Source organism: Ochotona curzoniae, unplaced genomic scaffold (assembly GCF_017591425.1).
Source record: "Ochotona curzoniae isolate NIBS_2020 unplaced genomic scaffold, NIBS_Ocur_1.0 scaffold_2587, whole genome shotgun sequence".
Taxonomy (NCBI): Eukaryota; Metazoa; Chordata; class Mammalia; order Lagomorpha; family Ochotonidae; genus Ochotona; species Ochotona curzoniae.
This window is the reverse complement of record NW_024467096.1, coordinates 6,916,190-6,935,338: the sequence shown is the minus strand read 5'-3', so window position 1 is coordinate 6,935,338 and position 19,149 is coordinate 6,916,190. Positions and strand designations below refer to the sequence as shown.

At 44.5% G+C, this 19,149-nt stretch overlaps 1 protein-coding gene across 1 annotated transcript in view; it reads right to left on the bottom strand.

Annotated features, from left to right (window-relative positions):
- Positions 1 to 15,569, bottom strand: part of ACAP2 (ArfGAP with coiled-coil, ankyrin repeat and PH domains 2) — a 138,409-nt gene extending 122,840 nt beyond the window's left edge. The window contains exon 1 of the mRNA XM_041003114.1: positions 15,279 to 15,569. Within this exon, the coding sequence (XP_040859048.1) occupies positions 15,279 to 15,331 (53 nt within the window). The 5' untranslated portion in view covers positions 15,332 to 15,569. The remainder of the gene's footprint in view (positions 1 to 15,278) is intronic.
- Between the last annotated feature and the right edge of the window lie 3,580 nt (positions 15,570 to 19,149).

Genomic DNA, 19,149 nt, shown 5'->3' with positions numbered 1-19,149 from the left:
TTTATGTTTTTTCCCTTTTGATGTATTTCTCCCATTTAGTGATAAGTTGTGAAAATAAAATGTAGTAGGAATGTTTCACTGATTAGCAGGTAACCATCTGTGCCTTGGCCTTGGAGTTCAGGCTGTCACCTAATGGCTACTTCTGAAGAATGAATAATGGCTTGCTTTAAAGAAACTGATTATAGTAACTTACAGAATTATCTTTAAGAGCACCTGGTTGACCATAAAGTAAAAATTAATTGAGCATCTGTGCATGCTGTCTTAGTTCTAAAGTAAAAGATAAAAAATCAAACGTTTGTGCAGAAGTTTGTGATGTGTCTAAGAAAATAAAAAGAACAGCTTCTTCTTGAAAAAGCAAGCAAGCAAGAAGCCAGGAAGCAGCAAAAACGCAACAAGTGTCTGTGTCTTTCTTTATCGCCGACTCCACGCACCCTTCCCGAGCTCCGAACTCAGCTGGAGCTGGACTCCGGCAGCCTAGTAGCTAAAGTCCTTGCCTTGCATGTGCCAGGATCCCATATGGGCACTGGTTCATATCCCAGCTGCTCCACTTCCCATCCAGCTCCCTGCTTGTGGCCTGGGAAAGCAGCAGAGGATGGCCCAAAGCCTTGGGACCCTGCACCCCCGTGGGAAACATAGAAGAAGCTCCAGGCTCCTAGCTTCGGATCAGCTCAGCTCTGGCCGCTGTGACCACTTGGGGAGTGAATCAGTGGATGGAAGATCTTTGTCTTTCCTTCTTTCTGTAAAATCTGACTTTCTAATAAAAACAAATAAATTTTAAAAAGAAAGAAAGTGATACTGGGGCTGGTGTTGTGATGCAGCTAGTAAAGCCACAGCCTGAGATACCAATATCCCATAAAGGCAGACGTCCCAGCTGCTCCACTTACAATTCAGGTTCCTGCTGATTGCCTCATAAAGCAACAAAGGATGGCCCAAGTGTGTGAGCCTCTAGCACCCATACGGGAGATCCGCCAGCCAATGTTGGCTCTCTCTGTCTCTCCCTCTCTCTGTGTAACTCGACTTTCAAATAAATCTTTTTTTTTTAAAGGTGATACAGGGCGTGGCGGCGTGGCCTACTTGCTTAAGCCCTTGCCTTGAATGCGCCGGGATCCCATATGGGCACCAGTTCTAATCCCGGCAGCTCCACTTCCCATCCAGCTCCCTGCTTGTGGCCTGGGAAAGCAGTCAAGGACGGCCCAAGGCTTTGGGACCCTGCACCCATGTGGGATATCCAGAAGAAGTTCCTGGATCCTGGCTTCGGATCAGCATAGCATCGGCCGTTGCACTCACATGGGGAGTGAATCATCGGACAGAAGATCTCCCTCTCTGTCTCTCTTCCTCTCTGTATATCTGACTTTCCAATAAATAAATAAATATTTTAAAAAATTTTTTTAAAAAGTTGATATAGACAATTAACATAGATTAGCTCTCTGGCAAAATTATAAACCAATTTAAGTTGACATCTTTGAGGATGCTGTGCTTGAGTATATATACTTTGCATGCATAGCAGTGGTGAATGGGTGCGCTGTGGCACACAAAACAATGCTCCCTTCCCAAGGATATCAATATGCTAAGCCCCTGTGAATGCATCAGATTACACGTTAAAGGGGAATTAAGGCAGTAGATGGCATTAAAATTACTATTACCTAACTCTGAGATGGGGTAATTATCCTAGAATTATCCTGGATGGGAAGTGGAGCAGCTGGAATACAAACTGGATTGTTGTAAGGTTATCATCGGGGTCCTTTTTCAATAAAAGACGCAGAATGGCAAGTATCACATTCTTGATTTTGAAAATGGAAAGGTACATTAGCCAAGGAATATGAGTAGCCATCAGAAATTGGAATAAAGTTTCTCTCCCTGTCTTTCAAAAAACAATGAATCCACCCCCAATGCCTTGATGTTAGCCCAGAGAGACCTATATCAAAACTCTGGCCCTCCAGAAGTGTAAGATAACAAACTCTGAGATTCGCACAGTAGCATAGCACACTAACCCTCACCTACAGTGCCAGCATCCCAAACCAAAGCAGTTCAAGTCCCAGCTGCTCTACTTCCAACCCAGCTCCCTGCTAATGCACCTGGGTAAGCAGAAGACAGCCCATTTTCCTGGGCCTCTGCCACCCATGTGGAGATACCAATGGAGTTTCAGGCTCCTGCCTTCTGCCTGGCCTAACTCTAGTCATTTTGGCCTACTAGGGAGTGAACCTGTGAATGGAAGAAATTCATTCTCATTAATTCTATCTCTTCCTCTCTCTCTGCTCCCTCCCTCTTTTTTCTTCTCTATCTCTCTCCTTCTGGGAAGGAGTTTAGGTCCCTGAATTCATGTGGGAAACCCAGAAGAAGCTTTCGGCTCCTAGGGCCAGATTAGCCCAGATCTGGCTACTACAGCCATTTGGGAGTGAACCAGCAGACGGAAGATCTCCCTTTCTTTCGCTCCCTTCTCTTGTCCTCTCTTCTCTCTGTAACTCCCCCTTTCAACTAAAAATAAATAAATCTCTAAAAAATTATCTTAAAAGCAGATCTCATTCAAAAGCTTTTTAAATTTTTCATTTACAAATACAATATTAAATACTAGAGCCAGCAAAACACAGAATTAAGTTTCTTAAGTGCAATAAACAGATGAAAAACTGGTAATTTATGAAAAATTGGAACTTGAATCTATCAAAAAAAAGTCACTTGAAATATCCTAACTTGACAAATACACTGAAAAACTCAAAAGATACAGATTTAACAGCAGGTTAGACAGCAAAAGATGAACCTAACAAACAAACATAAAGGTCAGCAACAGGAAACATATTTATTCATGAAAGATAAAGTATAAGAAAAGAACAAGAGACATATGGGACACAGTAAAAAGTTCTAACATATGTGAGATTGGGTTCCAGAAGGAGAGAAAAAAACATCAAGCAGAGGCAGAGAGAATAGCCAGGAATTTTCCAAACTGATGAGCCATCCTGGCAATGCCATCTACAGAAGAAGCCCTGCAAGGCAAAGCAGGACTAGAGCCCACAAAAACCACAATTACACATATTACAGTAAAACCACAGGGAAAAGGACAAACTATCCTCAAAAGAGCAACATTAGGATTAACAAGTTGTAACCTATGGGAGAGAGCCATAAACAAAAAACTGTAACACTCCTCTTTAAAAAAACAAAACTGGGGCCTGGCACGATAGTGTAAAGGTTAAAGGTCCTCGCCTTGAAGGCATTAAGATCCCATAAGGGCGCCTGTTCTAATCCCAGCAGCTCCACTTCCCATCCAGCTCCCTGCTTGTGGCCTGGGAAAGCAGTCAAGGACGGCCCAAAGCCTTGGGACCCTGCACCCGCGTGGGAGACCAGGAGGAGGTTCGGGGCTCTGGCTCCTGGATTCAGATCAGCGTAGTACCAGCTGTTGCAGCTACTTGGGGAGTGAACAATCAGATGGAAGATCTTCCTCTCTGTCTCTCCTCTTCTCTGTACATCTGCCTTTTCAATAAAATAAATAAATCTTACAAAAAATAAAAATTTTTTTAAAAAAACTGGTGCCTGAGACAATCATCTTTAAATGTCAAGAAGGGGCAGGCATGTGGCACAGTAGTTAAGACCCTGCTTGGTATACATACATTCCATATTGAAGCGTCAAAGATTCATTCCCATCTCTACTGCCAATTCCAACTTAGCGCTCATGCACACCCTGGGAACAACAGATAACAGTTTAATAACTTGGGTTTCTGACACCCATGTGAAAAAGCCCCAAATACTGTAGACATTTTGGGGGCAATCCAGTGACTGGAAGATCTTTATTTTTCAAATAAATATAAGCAAACATTTTTTTAAAAAGGCATTTTTCAACAGATATTAAAATAGCTCCTAGGCAGAAGACAAACTTTAAAAAGCATCCCAAGGAAAAGTCTTTAAACAAAATAACAGAGGCTGGTGTTACAGTACAGCAGGCTAAGCCTCCATGCCATTAGCATCCCACTAGGGAACCAGTCTGAGTTCTGGCTGCTCCATTCCACTCTAGTTCCCTGCTAATGCACTTGGAAGGACAGGCAGACGATGCGCTTGGAGCCCTACACACACGGGAGAATAGAAGAGGTTTCTGGCCTTGGCCTGGCCCAGCCTTGGCTGTTGTAATCATCTGGAAGGCAACCCACAGTTGAAAGATCTTTTTCTTTCTCTCTCCTCCCTCCCTTTCTTCCCCTGCCCCCCGCCCCCGCGAACTTTGCTTTTCAAATGAAATAAATAACTTTTTTAAAAAATTTAAAATGTGACAGGTGGTATCTTACTTTATTAAGTTCATGAAAACTATTACCTAAAAATAAGCAACAAATCTAGTCTCCTGACTGCTACACTATTAAATACGATTCAAAGCAATGAATTCTCTACTTATTATAAAGCTTCTCAATAAGCAAAAACTGAAATCAAAGTAAAATAATATAAAAAGTTAAAACTCATTTTAAAACAAGGTCAAAAAGAACAGTTTATTTACTTAAAAATAAACATTTCTTGGTAGAACTATTAAGATGAAAACGGTTAATCCCATGAACTTGGATTTTACGTAAACCAATTTAAAAAGTACACACACAATCTGTTCACATTCTGTCCAGTAACTAGAAAATACAAACATGCAGATAAAGTTAAAACCAGACAGTAAGCATTCTAGGGACCACTCTCCACTGTCATTCTTCAATTATACTACTTTTCTATGTTTTATACTTTAAGTATAAATTGCATGTTTAAGCAATGAAATTTTTTTCTTCTGAAAATTTAATTATTTAATTCATTTAATTATTTAATTATTAGAGTTGAGAATGGGAAAGAAAAAGAAACAATCTTCCATTTGCTGATTCACTCTCCAAATGGCCACAGAGGCTAGAGCTGGACCAGACCAAAGCCAGGACTAGAACGATAGCCAGGAACGATTAGCCAGGTCTCCTAGGTGGGCTCTCAGGCCCACAACTTGGGTCATCTGCTGCTGCTTTTCCAGAAGCATTAGCAGGGAGCTGGACTGGAAGTGCAGCAGCCAAGACTCCACCTGGCATCCAGATGGGATGCTGGCATGACAATAAGCAGCTTAGCTCACTGTACCTCAAATGCCAACCCACTGAATCAGTTTTTGAAAGATATCTTTTCAAAAGACTGATTTTATTTAGTTCATTTCTATTTATTTAAAACAGAATTGATAGAGAAGCAAAAATACATTTTCCATCTGTTGCTTTACTCCCCAAATGCCCACAATGACCAGAGCTGGACCAGGCCAAAGCCAAGAGTCTGGAACTCCAATCCAGGTCTCCAACATGGTTAACAGAGGCCTTGAGCACGTGGGCCATTATCTGCTGCCTTCCCAAACACTTTCACAGGAAACTAGGGCAGAGGCAGAGCAGCCAGAACTCAAACTGGCACTCCAATATGAGATGCGGTAGTGGCTAAATGCCCTGTGCTGTTTCTGCCTCTTTGTTACTCTTTCAAATGAATAATAATAATAATGTTTAAAATAAATAAATAAATGTTTAAAACATCTGGACAGAAAGTTAAGCCATTGCTTAGGATGCCCAAATCCCATGTGGCAATGCTTTGTTTGCTCCTAGATGCTCTACTTCTCATCCTGCTCCCTGCTTTCTACTAATGTGCCTAGGAAGGCAGCAAATGCTCAAGCACTGTCACTCACACGGCATCTAGGTGGAGTTCTTCACTCTTGGCTTCAGCCTTGGCTCAGCTCCAGTTGATGCAGGCATTTGGGGACTGAACGAGCAATTGAAGATCAATATCTATTTTCTTGAGGACCAGTGTCATGGTGTAGCAGATACTCACCTGCACTGCTGGCATTCCATTTAGGCACTGGTTCATGCACCTGCTGCTGTCCTCCTGATCCAGTTCCCTGCTAATGGCTTGAGAAAAGCAACAGAAGATGATCCACATATTGGAGCTTCTGTTGCCCACATGGAAGACCCAGATGAAAACTCTAGGCCATGGCTTTGGCAAAGTGTAGGTCGTTGTAGAGACTGGGGTAATAAAGCTCACTCTCTTTCTAAACAAATATACAAATCTTTAAAAAAAAAAAAAAAATCTCTTGGGCACAGTACAGTGTTTCAATTGGTTAATTCTCCCTCTTTAAGCACAGGGATCCCATATGGGCACCAGTTCGTGTCCTGCCTGCTCCACTTCCCATCCTACTCCCCGATTGTAGTCTGGGAAGGCAATGGAGGATGGCCCAATAATTCAGGACCCTGCGTCCTTTCAAATAAACAATTATTTTTATTTTTAAAAATTGCAAGTTATGGGCCCGGCGCGGTGGCGCAGTGGTTAAGGTCCTCGCCTTGAATGCACCGGGATCCCATATGGGTGCCGGTTCTAATCCTGGCGGCCCCACTTCCCATCCAGCTCCCTGCCTGTGGCTCAGGAAAGCAATCGAGGACGGCCCAAAGCTTTGGGACCCTGCACCCGTGTGGGAGACCCGGGAAGAAGTTCCTGGATCCTGACTTCAGATCGGCATAGCATCGGCCGTTGCACTCACTTGGGGAGTGAATCATCGGACGGAGGATCTTCCTCTATGTCTCTTCTTTCTGTATATCTGCCTTTCCAATAAAAAAAAATAATAAAAATAAATCTTTAAAAAAAATTGCAAGTTATTTATTTGAAAGGCAGAATGACAGAGAGAAAGGAAAAGACAGAGAAGTTTCAACCACTGGTTCAGTCCCCAAAATGGCTAACCAGTTGGAGTGCCTGAAACTCCTTCACAGTCTCCCATCCAACTGGTAGGGTCCAAGTACTTGGGTCATCTTGTGCAATTTTTCCTGGAGCATTAGCAAGAGCCTGGATTAGAAGTGGAGCACCAAGACTTGAACTGGTGTTCAAATGGGATGCCAGGACTGTAAGCAGCAACTTAACTCACTGTACTACAACATGGACACAATTTAAAAAAAGGAATATTTTTAAAACCCTACTGTACTATATTCATCCTCCACCTTGAGATGATGTCAGATGACACAATGTCTATGTGATGAAACAAAGTGAAGTAAATGACATAAGCAATATGACGTTAGCATTAGGTTATGTCCTAATAGGCTGGGTGTCACAAGCCATGAGAAAAGTGCTTGGGGATCTTCTATTTGTTGAAGGTTTTTATTCTAAAGCCTTTTAGAAGACAATGGTAACTGGAGATTATGATATCCACATTTTATGCTGTAGTTGCTGCTCTACAGTTCTCTGAATGTAGATATTATCGGGCATCTTCTTCAAGAGCAGCCTGGTTTCACTAAAATTGAAAACCTGCTTTGTAGGATATCCTATCTCCTTAATCAATTCCTTCAACTCCATAAGAAACATGGTTTCCTTCCAAGGTTTTTTCCCTGTTGAAAATGTTACAATAGTTTCTTCATCAGCAAATATAGTTTTCCTAGTAATTTTTGTAACTTTGAGTCCACACCCATTCCTGAGACTGTAACCATTTCTTGCAGTAAACTGTTTGGCTTTACTCATTGTGGAGGATTCCTTTCTGAAGTCTTCATGTAGGCTTGATGCTCTCTGGTGCAACATATTGCCATCAACTAGAATATGGTTCTATCAAGTCCTCCACCCACAGATTTAAAATCTTTTCCATCCCAACTAGGCAGTTATCACACACTGTGGATGTAACTTTTATAGTCTGAGATGTAATAGCAAAACTAGCATGAACTTCTTTTTCTAATCTTAGCAACTTCAACATGAAATCTTTTTTCCTTTATTAAATAGAAAACACATCTTTTCACTTAAAAGTAATCGTTTAATGGCTTTTCTTCAGCATATCCAAACCGTTAGCATTATTATTCTTTTTTTTCACAATGCAGTTTCATAGGCTCATGGATTTCCCATTCCACCCTCTCCATACCTTCTCCCCACTCCTGCTGATGACCCCTATATTATTACAACAGCATAGTCCTTTAGCAATAGTCACAAGTACATCATGACATTGTAAGTATAGACAATGGTAGAGTCCAGCATCCTATTTAGCATCAAGATTCTTGTGCTTTGGAGCCATTATGAAGTAAAATAAAGGTTGCCTGACTACAAGCACATGACAGGAAGACAGTCACGCTGATAAAGCACCAAGGCTAAGTGACAAAAGGACAAGTAGCATATCTTGCATACGCTGGGCAAATTACGTAAAAAGAGTGTAAGAAGCAGATGGCACAAGATTTTATCAGGTTACTCAAAACAGGTCCTAGTTTAAACCTTCTGAATTGTTTTGTATTGGTTTTTATAGACTTTTTTTTAATATTTCTGGATCACAGTTGACAGTGTATAAGTAAAATCACAGAATGCAAAATCACAGTACACCAAACTAGGTAAAAACTAAACTCACTTCAAGGTCTATTGTTTGAAAATTCATTATTAAGACAGTCAATTAACCTCTCAACACATCCAGTTTGGGATTTTTTTTAAACACTTAAAACTGAGGGAATGATATTTTAATAGCTAAATGAAAGAGTAGCAAGGCCAGGATTGTGGCATAGCCCGTAAAGCTGCCACCTGAGACACTGGCAGCCCATGTGTATGCCAGTTATGGTTCTGATTGCTCCACTTCCTAACCAGCTACCTGCCTGTGCACCTGGGAAAGCAGGAACAAATGATCCCAAGTACCCTCCTGAACCCACATGCAAGACCCCCAGAAGAAGCTCCTGGCTTTGGTCTGGCCCACCCTTTGCTATTCTGGCCATTTGAGGAGTGAACAATGGATAAAATATATCTCTCACTTTCCTTTTCTCTCTGTAACTCTGTCTCTCAAATAAATAAATCTTAAAAATATAAATATAGATATTTTTGAAACTCAGTGAAATGAGCCAATCCCAAAAGGACAAATACCATTATGTTTGCTCTAATATAAGATAACATCCAACCAAAATACAAAGCAAAAAGATACAAAGGTAAAATAAGCACACACTTGTAATCTCACAAACGAAGGATGTAATGGAGACCACAGAGTATCAGGAATCCAAGAAAATTAACATAATGCAGCTCTACCACGGAATAAAGGTAGACCCCCAATGAAACTTCTAAATATACCTAGATGAAAAAAAATTAGAGTTTCTATCCATTGCCTATATCAACAGTGTCCCAATACATGTAAAGAGCAGAATACTGGAGTCAAGACAACACCTGATGCACTATTTTACTATATATAAAGCACAGGGGACAAGAGAAAGGGATGGGGGGAGGAAGGAAGCCCTATACCTGCAAAACTGTAAAATGGAAAACATGAGTTTAAAAAAAAAAAAAATGTCAGTGAGGATGGCCACATGCCACGCTGAAGTCCCTGGGCTCAATCCCTGGTTCAGCTTGGGCTCTGGTTCTGGCTAATGCAAGCCCTAAACAGTCACGACTCAAGTAATTGCATCCCTGCCATCCATATGGGAGACCCAAACTGAGTTGCCAGGTTTCCAACTCCAGGATTAGGCACCCCACCACCCCCTCACACCTGTCAAGCAATTGCAGGCATGCAGGCAGTGAACCAGCAGATGAGACCTCAGTCTACATATCTCAAATAAATAATTTAAAAAATATTTTATGGCCCCACACCATGGTGTAGTAGTCAGGGTTCTCATCTTGAGCACACCAGGATCCCATATGGGCACCAATTCTGATCCCAGCTGTCCTGCTTCCCATCCAGCTCCCTGCTTGTGGCCTGGGAAAGCAGTTGAGGACAGCCCAATGCCTTGGGACCCTGCACCTGCGTGGGAGACCAAGAGGAGGCTCCAGGCTCCTGGCTTTGAATCGGCTCAGCTCCAGTCACTGTGGCCATTTGGGGAGTGAATCATTGGACGGAAGATTTTCCTCTCTGTCTCTCCTCCTCTCTGTATATCTGTCTTTCCAATAAAAAAAAAAATAATCTTTAAAAAAAATGTTTTCATGCCAGCCAGCCGTGTCACACAATGAGCTAGGCCATTGCCTGTATTCCCAGCATCCCATATCAGATTGCCAATTTAATCCCAGCTATTCTACCTCCAATCCTGTTTTCTACTTAATGTGTTTGGGAAAGTAGCAGAGGCCCAAGCCCAAGCGGATCGACTCCTGCCACCCATGTGGGAGACCCAGAAGGAGGACCTCACTGCTGGCTTCAGCCTGAGCTAGGCCCAACCAACACGGGTTATTTAAGGAGTGAATTAGAAAACAGTCAGGGGCAGGTGTGATGGCATTTCAGGCTAATTCTCTGTCGTGTGGTGCCAGCACTCACAAGGGTGCTGGTTCACGTCCCAGCTGTTCCACTTCCAATTCAGCTCTCTACTTAGGGCCTGAGAAAACAGCAGCAGATGGCCCAACTCCTTGAGTACCTGAACCCAAATGGGTAAACCTAAAAGCTCCTGAATCCCAGCTTCAGATCAGCCAGAGAAGCCATTCAGAGAGTGGATGCTGCAGATAAAATATCTCTCTCCTCGTCTCTCCTTCTCTGTAAAACTTGCCTTCAAATATATACACAAATCTTTTGAAAAAGCTTTTTATCCTTGGGACCCTGCTCCTGGATGGAAGGGACAGAAGAAGCTCCTGGCTCCTGGCTTCAAATTGGCTCAGCTCCTGCCATTGTGGCCATTTGGGGAGTGAACCAGAGGACGAAAGCCCTTTCTATGTTTTCCCTTCTCTGTTAAATTTGCCTTTTCGGGTCCAGCGGTGTGGCCTAACAGCACAATAGCATAGCGGCTAAAGTCCTCACCTTGCACATACCAAGATCCCATATGGGCACCGGTTCTAATCCCGGCAGCTCCACTTCCCATCCAGCTCCCTGCTTGTGGCCTGGGAAAGCAGTTGAGGACAGCCCAATGTCTTGGGACCCTGCACCTGTGTGGGAGACCAAGAGGAGGCTCCAGGCTCCTGGCTTTGATTCGGCTCAGCTCCAGCCATTGTGGCCACTTGGAGAGTGAATCAATGGACAGAGGATCTTCCTCTCTGTCTTTCCTCCTCTCTGTATATCTGACTTTCCAATAAAAATAAAATACATCTTAAGTAAATAAACAAATTTGCCTTTTCAATAAAAATAAATGTTTATAAAAATAGTTACTTAATTAACAATCTTTTTAATTACTAAGAATCACATCTAAAGATAAAAACAGAATCTATAATGGAGCAGCTGCCAGGATGATGCACAACAGACACTGCTAAAGTATAAACAATAAATCTGATAAAAACCAGTCTTTGAAAGCTTTTATTAAGGCCAATATTTTTATATCTGAACACTGCTCATGGCAAAAATCCTCCAATTTGTAACTCAGAAGGCTTTAATTCAACTTTATATTTCAAACAAAACACTCACTTTCTAAGTGAGCCAGAATTATGTTTAAACCAAGGGAAAGCACAATTCTTACTAAAATGTTATAAAATTTTTAACAGTTTCTACAAACCTGCACAACTAAGAACAAATCAGGACCTAAACAAATTCAGGTTTCTACAATGAAACTTAGAATGTCCATGCATACAAAGTATACTCAGACACATTTACACTCTTGTAGTTTTGCACCAACAAGATTCTAACATTTGAGTTAGTTTTAGACTAGTGCTTAAGAAACCAAAATGGGATCCAAAATTACACAATGAAATGTGCTCTAGAAACTGAAAAAATAAAAACAAAATGTCCATTAGAATGTAAAAACAACCAATGACTTTATACAAAATACAATGTTGCAACTTCAACAATCTTCTTTGTAGTTGCAAATGACATAGCTGGTAAAGCTCCCTGTAGATGCTGGCATCCCATATGGATGCTGGTTCAAGTCCTCGCTACTCCACTTACACCCCAACTCCCTGCCAATGCACTTCTAAAAGCAGCCGCAGATAGTCCAAGTCTTTGTTCTCTTGCGCCTACGTGGGTGACATGTGGCTCCAGCTGTTGTGGCCATGTGGAGAGTGAATCAGCATCTGAAAGAGCTCTCTCCATCTCTTTCTTTTTGACAGTCTGACTTTCTATCAGAAGCTAAAGTCCTCACCTTGAAAATGCCGGGATCCTATATTGGCGCTGGTTCTAGTCCCACAGCCACCCTTTCCATCCAGCTCCTTGCCTGTGGCCTGGGAAAGCAGTAGAGGACAGCCCAAAGCCTTGGGACCCTGCATCCACATGGGAGACCCGGAAGAGGCTCTGGGCTCCTGGCTTCAGACTGGCTCAGTTCCAACCATTTCAGCTGCTTGGGGAGTGACTCTGTAGACAGAAGATCTTCCTCTCTGTCTCTCCTCCTTTCTGTATATCTGACTTACTAATAAAAATAAATAAATAAATCTTTAAAAAAAAATAAGAAACTGTTTAAAAATCATGCTTTCTCTAGTTCAGTTACACTCTTCTTCTCTGTTGATTATTTAACAGGAAAATGAATATTTCAAGTTTGAACACCAGTGGAGGTTTTCCCTTACCAAGATCAGCCTCTTGCATTAAGTCTACAGTACAGCAAATATGGCAGTTACATGCACACACCAGACTTAAATGCCAACAATTCATTTGTGAAAAAAAAATAAAAACAGAAATTAACTCAAGGCAGCATATTGGATCTGGTCACTGCTAGTGTAACTGCCTCATAATTGAAAAAAAAAAAAAAAAACAAGCTTGGTCCTCACAAATTCATTTTGATCTGAGTTTCAAAACACCATCCATTAAATACACAATACTCCGAAGTTTCTCTGAAGGATGCAGTGCATGAATACAGAGTTCCAAAACATTCAAGTGCCACACACATCACTATACAATTTAGGGTGACAGAAAACTGTAAAAATTAGGCATGTAAATATAATGGCACTTCCATTTCTTGGCATTCTTTCCTCTATTCCAAATTCAATCTAGCCCCCCAAAATGTATCCAAGATACTGGAACTCTTAAAATCTCAAGACCTCTATCCAATTTATAGCCAACACTAACTGAAACACTTGAAACAGAATTCTCAAAAAAAAAAGTGCAATATGAGGGCACTGAACGTTAATGAACCAGTACCCCATAGCAACACAGGTATCCCACAGCACAGCGCCAGCTGCTCTACTTCTGATCCAGCTTCCTGCCCTGAAAGACAGTAGAACACAGACCAAGTAGATGGGCCCCAGCCATCCACTTAACCTGACCCACTCCTGGCTGTTGCAATCACTTGAGGAGTAAACCAGCAAAAACCTACCTCTCTGCTACTTGCCTTTCAATTAAATGCTTTAAAAAAAAAAAAAAAAAAAAAAAACTCTTACTATCTTAGGGCTTGCATGGTATAACACCTTAAGCCCCCTGCTTGCAGTGCTGGCATTGTGGCATCAGAAGCTAATTCCAGTCCCAGATGCTCATCCACTCCTAGCCCCTGATAATGCACCCCCAGGAAAGTGGTAGAAGATGGCCTAAGCAGTTGGACCCATGCCACTCAAGTAGGAGATCCAGATGGAGTTCCAAGCTCCTGGCTTTGGTCTGGCCCAGCTCCAGCCATTGTGGCTATTTGCAGAGTGATTCACTGGATGTCAGATCTCCCTGTGTCTCCCTCTATCATTCTGCCTTTCAAATTAAATAAATCAATATTTCCCCAAAAGTCTCTACTACCTTAATTAGAATATTTTACATTGAAGTTTAACAGGCATTAATCAGAATCCTTCCTTCTTGTTCTCACTCAGTGATTCATTTATTTCAGAAACAAAGATATCACATGGTTTGTGACCAACATCATTTCCAAATCACTTCTTTCAACTTTTTTTTAAAGAGCCAACTTCAAAATGTAAAAACAAAGAGCACAAAGCTACAGTCCCTAAGAGAAAAAAATGCTGTGATCACTTGCAGAATAAACAGCTGAGTCATTTTAATGAAAATCTTACACAACGCACCACTTTCTAAGGTCCATTTTCAAAATTACTTTATCTGACACACTGTCCTGGAAACTGACCTGAAAGACTAAGCCCAAACAATTGGCTTGTGTGAGTCCTTCGAGTCACACAGAGCACCAACGGCAAGTCAAACAGCGGCCAACTTAAACCACCGGGACTTTTCCTTAGGCAACAGCCCAAAGCTCCAAGTCAAACGAACACCATAAACCATGCAAAGAAGCCAAAAAGTGTTGTGAAAGTTTCTCCGAGCAGTCAAGAGTTGCTTAGTTTTACAATTGTTTTCCTTCAATATTGCACTGAAAGGAGACTGGGGACATCAAATGAGCAGTGCTGAGTAGCTCTGATCCTTTCCAGGCGGCAGGCACCAGGAGTTACAATTCAGGCTGGGAGGTCAACAGAAACACACATGGGGGGCAATTCAAAAAAATGTGTGGGGAAAAAAAAGAAAAATAAGTTTGTGTGCATTAAAAAACTGGAAATCTGTACAAAACTCTTTCCAGATACTCATTTTCTGTGAGTTCTTCAAAAACTCGGCTGTATTCAACACTCAGAGGAAATTTTCAGGAAATGTTACTACTGGAAGTCTTTATAGCCCTACTTTTTTTTTAAGACCTAAGGCCAACTCTGTAAACACACGATGCAAACACATCGGAGACAAACTCCGTTCTCCAAAAACAAGTCCCGAGTTCGCTAAGACGCCCCAATTGGAAAGAGCCTCCCACGGGCCCCCTCTGGGTAGCTACCTCCGGGCAGGGTAAGGTGACAGGTCCCCTGGGACGTGCAGGGTCCCTTGGCCAGGGCCCTCCCCAGACTGGGCTGCGGGAAAGCAACCAAAAAGCAATCCTCGGGGCCCTCCTACTTCCGTTCTCAGCAGAGAAATGCACTGTTTTCTCCTCGTCCTCACCCCCTGCTTCCCGACCCTAAAGCCCTGCACCTCTCAGGGGCCCGTGCCTGCGCCCGAGAGTGCGAGTGGACAGGACCGCGGACGCTTGGCCAAGGGGGCGCAGGAATCCACGGCGGGCGCGCTGCGGGGAGCCCCTCTGGCGGGACCCCAAGAAGCACAAGTCCACGTCCCCATTGGCCCCACCCCCAGCCCCTCCCGCGAGGAAGACGAGCGGAAAAGCGCAAAGAGGAACTAAGTGAGGGGCAGGAGGATGCCCAGCAAGCTGCCAGCGAGGGGGTGGGGAGGGGGTGGCTATCAAGAGGCAGCGGAAGGAAGAGGCGAGGAAGAGCGGCGGGAGGAGGCAGGGGCCGCGGCGCGCGCCCGCGAAGAGGGGCCGAGACTTCGGGCGCGCGGGCGCTCCGCCTCGGGCAGAGGGCGATCGAGACCGGGTGACGGGGCTTGGGGCGGCGGCGCCCCTTGGGCCACGCCTGGACCCCTCGGGAGAGGCCGGTGGGGAGACACGGACCCCCGTTTCCGCGCAGCGCCGGCTCTCACGCCTCCCCTCCTCGTCGCCCGGGGAGGCCGCTGCCGGACGACACCGGCCAACCGTGCCGGTTACCTGAAGCGGGGTGAGTCCTTGAGACACTCCTCGAAATCCACCGTCATCTTCATCCTGCCTCCGCCTCGCCTCGCCTCGCGCGCGGCGCTGGAAGAAGCCGAGGGGCCGCGGGAGCGGCCGCACTGGGGGCTCGGACGGCTTCGGCGGGCGCACGGCCGCTACGAGCGCTGCGCGGGACTGCGGAGGGCGCCTCGGCCGCTGGTCATAGCAGCCGCGAAGACAGCGACGGTTCCTCAGGCCCCAGTCCGGCCCCTCTTCCTCCTGCCCGGCCCCAGCAGAGAGCGCTGGCCTCAGGGAAACGGCCCCGGAGTGACAGCCGCGGCCAGCCAGCCACGAACCCGGCGGCCGGTGGGAGGGGCTTCCGGCAGCACCGCCTGCGGGTGCCCCGCAACGCACGTGAGCGACGGCTGCGCCAACCAATGAGCAGCGCGACCGTAGGCGGCTCCTGCCCCCGACGGCCAACCGGGATGCGCAGGCGTCGTTAGGCGGGACGCATCGGTTGCTGGGAGGCCGGGCGGCCGTGGCTCCTTGGGAAGGAAGTCACGTGACTGCGCGGCGCCGCCTGCGAGCCCCCTCCTCTGCTCGCGCTTTCCCAGCCCCGCCCGGCGGAGCTGCCAACACACAGAGGAGCCGCCTCCTGCGGGGCGGAGGGAGGAGGTTTGCTTTTCGAAGCGCCTTTGGCAGAAATCCCAAGAGGTTGGTTGTAAGGTAGGAAGATTCTAAGAGACTGGTTAAACCACCACTACTTTTCAGTTTAGAGAAACTGAAGCCAAGAGAGGTGAGGAGAGGCAACTTCAGTCATTGAAGTCGTGTTTTCCTTATGAGGCCCATGGATTTGGAATTCCAGAATTTAGAAAGAGCGCTTCCTACTGTAGGAGCTGGCGTTTAGGATGGGCGTGAAAGGAGCAGAAGGATGTCGACAGTTGGGCGAGCCTGGGCGGCCCTTGGCGGAGCATCTGCTCTGAGAACCCCAGAAGGCGTCTTTGCTGACTGACGCTTCTCCCTTCTGGTCACGACAGCGTTCCCAAGACTCGCTCCACCGTGCAACGCCTGCCCTGTCATAAGGGTCCATACCTGTTCCAGAAACACTATAAGACGTTCATCAGCCGAGTTTCCCTTTGACCCTAGACGGCAAGTATTTACCACGCTCTGGAATTTTAACAAGTCATCGGGACCCCAACCCGGGCAATGGAGACAGTAGTCCCAAATGCAGTTTTAGAACAGACTTCTGGGGTTGATTTTCTAGTTTTGCTGCTTTCAAGTGATGGTAACATCACTATTCCAAGTGTGTTGTCCAGTCAGCACAGTGTCAATATCGTCATCACTTAGTGAACATTAGTTACTGCAGTTGGCCACTTCCTTCTTCAGCCATCAGAAGCCAAGTTTAAGCCCGTATGTTTTCACCGTCTAAAGCTTCGGTTATAACTTTTGGACCACTAGCTAAGTGGACCGTGATGGTATAGTTTTTTCATAGACTGTGGTTATCTCTTCATCTGTTTAGCACCTTTGGAAAATAACAGCGTTGGGGGCGGCACCATGGCATAACAAACTTTACCTCTGCCTGAGGCACTGGTGTCCATATAGGCCCCAGTAGGGTCCTGTAAAGTTCCACTTCCAACACAGCTCCCTGCTGATGGCCTGGGAGGGCAGTGGAGGATGGCCAAGTCCTTGGGCCACTGCATCCACGTCAGCGACCAGAAGTGACGCCTGGCTTCCAGCTGTCCCAGCTCTGGCTGTGCTGTTTATAGTGAACCAGAAGACACAGGAGCTCTGTTCCTCCTTCTCTCTCTGTAACTTTACCTTTCCAATAATGAAAATGAAACAAACCTTTAAAGAAAAAAACACTGTAATTTTCTGACATTTCAAGGAGTATTACATATTTTTCCCTCTTTGGTTATAAATTTGATTTATTTTGTAAATTAAATTGCATATCCCTCAGGCAGGTTTTGTGGTGCAACAAGTTCACCTGCTTATTGGGGCATCCACAACCCATATCGGAATGATTGGGATCCAGCCCAACCTCCAGTTCTGATCCAGCTTCCTGCGAATGCCACAGACAGGGAGACTTGGTGGGAAATGCTCCTGGCTTCAGACTGGTCCAGCTCCAGCTGTTGGCATTTGGAAAGTAAAGCAATGGGTAGAAATCTCTCTCTTTTCCTCTCCATGCCCCTTTCAAATAAGAATAAAATTGTTGTGTATTGCTAGACTCTACAGAGCTACTCTTAATGGCTAGAAACTATTGGTTTTAATATATTCACTGTCCTCAAGTGCATCAGTGCTTTTCAAGCACTGTAACTGCCTACCACATTTATCAAGAGAGTTGGCAATTTCTAATAAATTTAATTATATTCCAGATGCATGACAACTAATCAACCTGCAGGTTAATTTATTATTTCAATTCTTTGTCACAATGTAGCCTTTTGAAAGACACCTAAAGTGACACTTCACTGTGCAAATTAAAACTCAACGCCCTGTGTGAGTATTTGGCACAGCAATTAACGTACCACTTAGGAGACCCACTGTTATACGGGAGTGCAACTCAGGCTCTTGATTGCAGCTTTTCTGATTTGCACCGCAAGTCCCTGCCACACAAATGGGAGACCCAGATTGAACAGGCGTACTGAGCCCAGGCTTCAACCAGGCTGTCTGCTTTTCAGATCAAATGAAAATAAACAGATAAAAAATGTTAAAAATTCAACTCCCTGTAAACATATACAATTATTAGATGTCAGTTCAGAAAAAAGACATGTAAAATTGTATAAATGCAAATGAGTCCATTTTGCTAATTTATGAAATGGACATCTTTCTGCAGATGATTTTATGTACATATTCCTAGATGGAGATAGAAATGTCACAGTCTTTCTCCTCTGCCCTGTGATAAAGCTAGTATTTTGAGATATTGACTGTGAGTTATGTCCAAATTAAGAAACATTAAAAATGGGATGGATGAGAGCATCCCACTCAGAATAGAAGAAATACAATATTATTATTATCCTCTTTCAATTATAGAAACTGAGACTTCACAATATAAATGTAACTTGCCAAGTGACCAAATCCAAACAGATTCTACAATGCCCAGCCCTAACTGTGAACTTCACGGCTCTGCCTTTTGTGGCTGTAGTTCTGTCTGCCTGTGTAGCATCTCCCTTTAAAATGCAGCTGAAATGCCACCTCCTTCAGGAAGCCTTCTCTGTTTGCTGCAATAGACATGCCTCTTCAACAGCTAAAAGCTAGTAATCAGGCTTAATCTACACTCTAAAAAGACGTGGATTATCAACCTTAAGTCTTTCCCAAATTCTTCTTCAGACTTCTCAGTCCCTGCCTCCAGCCCCCGGGGGACCCTGGGCATCCACAGGCCTTCCCGGCTTGCTGCTGATTTCCTCTGAGGATACTCTCAACCGTACTTCCTCTTGGGCAGTTGTTCATTCTTCCCCCTCCCTGATCCTCCTGGGATCAAGACACAGTCAGGAAGAGCCTAGCTCTTGGCAACTTAGAATTCACATTCCATCTGCATGCAGGAATTCTTCCTTGTCTTAGACTAATGTCCCTCTCTCTCTCTCTCTTTTTTTTTTTTTTTTTTTGAAAAATTTTATTTTACTTATTGGAAAAGAGGAGTTACAGAGCAAGAGAGGGAGATCCTCCATCCTCTGATTCACTCCCCCCCGGCCAAGGCCAAACCTTTTCCGGGTCTCTTGTGTGGGTGGCGGGTGCCAGAGCACCCAGGCTATCTTCTGCTACTTTCCCAGACACGTTAGCAGGGAGCAGGAACGAGCACTCACACAAGATGTCAGCAGCTTACTCCACTGCACCACAGCCTCAGCCCCCACTCTTCCCCTCCTACAGTCCCCATTCCTATTCTCCTACTTGCACC